At 33.6% G+C, this 5,844-nt stretch overlaps 1 protein-coding gene and 1 long non-coding RNA gene across 4 annotated transcripts; both read left to right on the plus strand.

Moving 5' to 3' along the window:
- The first annotated feature begins 610 nt into the window (after positions 1–610).
- On the plus strand, positions 611–1,409 carry LOC109585448 (uncharacterized). 2 transcript variants are annotated; one of them, XM_020001536.1, is made up of 3 exons: positions 611–1,036; positions 1,084–1,119; positions 1,167–1,409. In XM_020001536.1, exons 1-3 carry the CDS (start codon positions 615–617, stop codon positions 1,300–1,302), a joined length of 594 nt encoding a protein of 197 aa, XP_019857095.1. In that variant the 5' UTR covers positions 611–614; the 3' UTR covers positions 1,303–1,409. The 2 variants fall into 2 exon arrangements, with proteins under 2 accessions (XP_019857095.1, XP_019857096.1); XM_020001537.1 differs by having other exon boundaries at positions 1,170–1,409.
- Positions 1,410–1,747: 338 nt separating this feature from the next.
- On the plus strand, positions 1,748–5,574 carry LOC109585447 (uncharacterized). 2 transcript variants are annotated; one of them, XR_002186498.1, is made up of 8 exons: positions 1,748–2,021; positions 2,620–3,005; positions 3,102–3,205; positions 3,496–3,586; positions 3,726–3,856; positions 4,636–4,777; positions 5,001–5,133; positions 5,419–5,574. It is a non-coding gene; the product is annotated as an uncharacterized LOC109585447 (long non-coding RNA). The 2 variants fall into 2 exon arrangements; XR_002186499.1 differs by lacking the exon at positions 5,419–5,574 and adding an exon at positions 5,182–5,230.
- Positions 5,575–5,844: the final 270 nt, after the last annotated feature.

Here is a 5,844-nt window from a genome sequence, read left to right on the forward strand (position 1 = left end):
TATACTCCCTCTTGTCCCCAGTTATCATCAGTGAATGAGACAGTCTCTGTTGCTTCTCATCAGTCCATTGCAACATACAGTTATACATTAATAGGTCTGTACAGTGGTATGAACTATACCATCACAGTGAGAGCTGGTAATGCACTAGGAGGATCTGAATTAAGCATGATCAATGTACAAACCGAAGCAATAAGTACGTATGATATTCATCATTGTTATTACTAATTTGATTATATGATTTTTAGTTCCTAGTGGTTGGCCATCATCAATTCAAGTAGTACAAGTTAATTCTACAGCAAATAAATTCACTTGGAATGAGGTCAATTGCTCTCAGCGTAATGGTCTAATCACAGGCTATATAGTGATAATCAGTAATAGTAATATCACATACAACCTCACCAGTACTGAGAGATATATCATATTGAATGATCTAGTATTTGGTACGGAGTATAACATCAGTGTAGCTGCTGTCAATTCTGTTGGAAGAGGTCCCTTCAGTGATCCTATTTTAGTTGGGATTGGAATAGGTATATGTAATTATATTGCACTTCATCTGATGATCGAAAGTGTTTTTGTTTTTAGTACCTGGTCCAGTTGGTTCATTATCCAGTATCATGGACACTACATGGGCTGTTATCTCATGGAGTGTACCTAGTTATATTCCACAAGACTATCCCATCATTACATATGAGGCAGGATACTATGTCATATCGTCTGGTAACTGTTCAACAGTAGATAGTGATATTGATTTTCAAATGCGACAGCTCTTTAACTCAACCAATAGCAATACATTTATTATAATCACTGACCTTAAAGATGCATCTTGTTATATTTTTGGTGTACGTGCCTATACTGAGAATGGATATGGAAAATGGGCATTTATTGTTAATAGGACCCTAAAACTGCCACAAACATCCCCTTGCTTCCCTTCAAATAGCAATGCATCCAATACTGTTATTGCTCTATGTGTGTTAGTAGGTGTATTGTGTATTCTACTAACTGTCAGTGTTATTATTTATATCAATTACTTCATAAGGTATAGTATACAATATTTATCAGTAAAATTTATTGTTTTGCCTTTAGAAAGAAGAGTTCATATGCTACTAACAAACAAACAAAGTTAGCTTATTATTTTATGACTTGCCTTTTACCAAATATAATAATAGGAGTGATGATAATATTCCAATGCAAGTCTGTGAACCTTACGAAATTCATAAGAAAAGATTAAATGAAGAAAATGAAGAAGTATATGCAGAATGCCAGACATCACCTGATGATATTTATGAACCTATGCCGCAATAAATGCTCCTTAAAAACTGTTAAAATATCCTCTAGTTTTACTGTAGCTTGTTAAAGAATAACTTGTGTTGTGCAATTAGTGAAAAAATAAGATTTTGTGAGTGCATTAATGAAAATTGTTGTAGGTTTAGGCTTTATGCTAGCATAATGTACTCCTATTGAATTCATCTTTGCGAAGGAAGTGGAAGGATAATTTATAATTAGCAAGATTGACCCTTAAATGAATCATCAGTAGCCACTTACAATGACACAATCAAATGCTATTGCATTTGGTTCCTGTATATTTATGGTTCCTGTATATCTATGGTTCCTGCAGCAATACTGAACTTAGAATTTGCATTTCATTTAACATCCGGTATATATACTTGAGTAGCTCCACCTCATGGCCCTACCTTCCTCCCCCACGTGGCTTAAGCAATCAATGTCACTGCAATCATAGACCCTACTGCAATCATAGATGCTACACTCGAGCAGCATCCGAGCCTTCACCAACTTTCTTTCCTTCTTTCTGAACGAACTAATTTAATTTCCTCAGTTTGAGCTCTGAGGAGGTGAAGAAACTTGGCGCGAAACGTGTCACGAACTCAACATATCTATGGTTTGATGACCTGATGACCCCTACATCCAAACAATGGCCTGTGAGACTCGCTGGAGACTAGTCAGGCACTGTTTCCTACTGAAGCCCACTGTAGTTGGATGCCCATAAAGTGCACCATTTTTAGGTGAGAATGAACACTACTTGGTTACAATGAATTACATATATTTTGATCTATATCCAATTTGCCAACTCAAATTTTGTAATAATTCAGTCACATTAATATACAAATCACTATAATACATGTTTCCCTCAAAGCATGTAAAGTTTACTTAAAACTTTTTTTATGAGCTGACGACAAGTACTGTTATTGCTTTTAGAGCTGTACTTCAAAATTTAATTTTGATTGGAAGCGGCTCCAAATTTTATACACAACTGACAAAATTTGGCTAATGACCCTGTTTGTCTGATTTTTGAGCAATTTTAAAAATTTATAAAAAATTTAATTTTGATCGTAATCAGCTTAAACTTTCTATGCAAGATAAGCACATGTATATGATTCAGATAAAAACAAAAATGGAGAATTCTCTCCTTGTCATTTTGACAGAATACCCTGTATTGTACAGGGTCTTTTGTCAAATTTTAGAGCAACAGTCTGGAAGCCAAGGAGCATATGATTGCTCTGTTCTCCTACTTGAGGGTTGAGTGGCGGACACATATTTTTTTCAGGTCGAAATGGTCTCAAAATATTGCATTTCTTAATTTTCTTGTTCTCTTTTTTGTAGATGACAACATTTAGAATTCAAAAGTTTGAGAATGATGAGACAACAGTCCTACAGAAGATACTACAGGACACTATTGACACTGAGGAGCTATAACAGTGGAGAAGAGGAAGATGGCTAGCCAGGATGAAGTGATAAATGAGAATGAGGCTGTCACTAAACAAAAAAGGTCACCGTAATTATTGCCTTTTATTTGTTTCTTGTTGTATTTTGCATTAATGGATTTTTTATTCATTTTTGCCCTTTTCTTTCCTTCCCAGTCAGTAGCTGAGAGGTTGTGGACCTACTGGACTTCACTTCAGACAAAAATCATGAAAGTAAACTTGACATGGACAGCCACATTAATAAAAGATTGAAATACACCGTTTGTTCCCAGTGGATTAAAACAAGTAAGAGAGAGGGAAGGAGAGATTCTTAGACAAAAGGCAATGACAAAATGATTGTATTGAAACAGTGCCATATTATAATGTGTACTTTTCTTGTAGACATTGATGAAAGAGCTAACTATACATGTACATGTACAAGTACATGTATGCAACTTGACCTGTGATATCACCAGATCCTAACATCAATGATAGGAATACCAATGGTATGTGACTGCATTATGTACATGTACATGTATTGCATTTATTATGATTCATTACTCGTCTGTGGTTTTTTCCCACAAATTGGATACCTAAATGTACATTGTACTCTATTTGTCATAAAATTTGAGTTATTTCTGTACATGTACATGTACATGCACATGTACATTTAAATGTATGTTGTACATTATCTTAAAGAACAGGTGCACTAGCATATCAGCTTGTAAACAAAACCTCCACACATTGTTATTATTGTTATTGTTATTATTTTTGTTGTTGTTACTGTTGTTTTTAGATGGTCATTCTCGTGTCAAATTACAATTGAAAGTCCTAATGTCCCTGGGTCAGATTACACATGTATATCAAGATAAACTACATACATTGACGTAAGATGTTAATTTGCATAAAATAAAATTAATTATAACTGCTACTAGTACTTACATGTAGGTTTAATATACTTTTTTGAGTGGTCTTTAAGGATTTAGTATCTTAGGATTAATTCTCTATTTGTTCTTCTTCTCTCAGGAAAATCAAAAGGAAAATTAATGCCTATAATATACATCTCAGGGTCCAGTTCCTCACTTTATTGATGATTTCTGGTTGAACAGAATGTGGAGACAGTTGTAATACTGACAAACCTAAAAAAGAAATGAAGAGTAAGTTATACATGTACGTGTAATATTAACTAATAATGAATCGACATGTAAATTGTAAATGCATGTGTATTAGAATGTGCATGGCATTTGCTACTTAATTAAGTACATGTGTACATCAATATGTATCAGAAAATGTAATGAAAAGTTGATTTGATTTTTTGAAGTGATTCTTTTAAAGCATGGGTCATACATTGTAGTACAGTGATTTTTCAGAAATTGACCAGTTGTTAAAAACAGGATAAATTCAAAAAATTAAGCCTATTAGAATTAGCCCAAACTTTCTACATATGTAAGTACAACAGTATGTATTAGAAAATGTAATAAAAATTTGGAGTGATTTTGGGGCCATTTTTTTTAAATACCATGTGCTTATAGTACAGGGATATTAACGGTCATAACATGAAAAATTTAACCCAGAATCAGCTCAAACTTTTTACATAGTGTAAGTACATCAATATGTATTAGAAAATGTAATAATAATTGGGGGTGATTTTGGGGCCATTTTTTGAAAAATACCATGGGCTATAATAAATAGTACAGGGATATTTTCAGAAATAGGCCAAATTTTAAAAACGGTCATAACTTGAAAAATTTAAACCGTAATCAGCTCAAACTTTCTACATAGAGTAAGTACATCAATATGTATGAGAAAATGTAATTAAAGTTGGGGGTGATTTCGGGCCATTTTTTGAAAAAACCATGGACTACAGTACAGTGATCCTTTTTAAAATTGGCACTGGAGCTTTTTACTTTTATGGTATTCTTCTTTTTTTTTCTAGGCAATGTGTGGCCTAATTCTGGTACATGTACTGAGATGTACAGATTCTTTGAGACAACGCTTCACTCAATGAAGGAATACCCAGACTACACTGTACATACATGTACTTGGAAAATTCAAGATAGTTGACAGCAGAGTGAGAGGTAATACATGTACATGTGTACATGTACCTTTACTTTCATTTGTATTGATATGTACATGTATATAGTTCATGCATAATCCATAATTATCTCCTTTGAAAATGAAAATTGTGCTAAATTTCAGTGATTGGTTCTGTTGCATTTTTAGTGGCTATAACTCTTCATTATTGCACTTTGTTTACATTGTATATACAGTATTCTGCTGTTTTCTCCTATGTACATGTAGGATGCTGAGGGTAGTAGTCAACATGTTAAACAGTTCCAATGTGTACCTGATTTTTCCGTTGGTCTTTTGGACGAGAGAGAAGAAGTAGAGAAATGTCAGAGGAACTCTGATGACAAACCAACATTCACTGAAGGTTAGTACATGTACATTGTATACACCTCTAGTATTTGAATTTGTGTAGATTGTGAGTATTTTAGCAAAGACCAGTTTTACATGTACACTATATTAGAGGATCAGATTTATGTACAGATACATGTACTTGCATTTGTTCACCATTTTGTCTGTCATAGTTTCTCTTCTCTCTCTCTCTCACTCTCTGACTCGTTTTACCTTTTATGCATGCTTATGTGTACTGATGTTTCATTTCATTTTATTTTGGTAAATATTGATAATAGCTACATTTATCTCTTTCTTTCAGGATCAATATATTGACTCTCTTCACACTTGTGCTAACTTCAGCTTATGAAAGTGAACTATATTGTTTTTGTTTACTGATTTGGTGCTGTACATGGTTCTACATTCCAATAATACTTGATTGTTGGTAGTATAGTTATACTCACCGACAGTACAATAATTATTATCAACTATACTGCATACTTTACATCTATTCCAGACACTTTAGGACCCAATGTGATACTGTCCTGATTAGTGATTATCAAAGTGTCCTTATTTCAGAAGTTCATCAATACACATTTATATTGCATTGGGGCTGATACTACCTGCCCTGATTATAGAGCTGTTCTAATTTTAGGGTGTCCACAATAAGGATGTACATGCATGCATGTACTTGTAATACAAATTATGAATATGATTAAGTACAACCCACAATAGACTGTCACTAATG

Source organism: Amphimedon queenslandica, unplaced genomic scaffold (genome assembly GCF_000090795.2).
Source record: "Amphimedon queenslandica unplaced genomic scaffold, v1.1 AMPQUscaffold_13060, whole genome shotgun sequence".
Classification (NCBI taxonomy): domain Eukaryota; kingdom Metazoa; phylum Porifera; class Demospongiae; order Haplosclerida; family Niphatidae; genus Amphimedon; species Amphimedon queenslandica.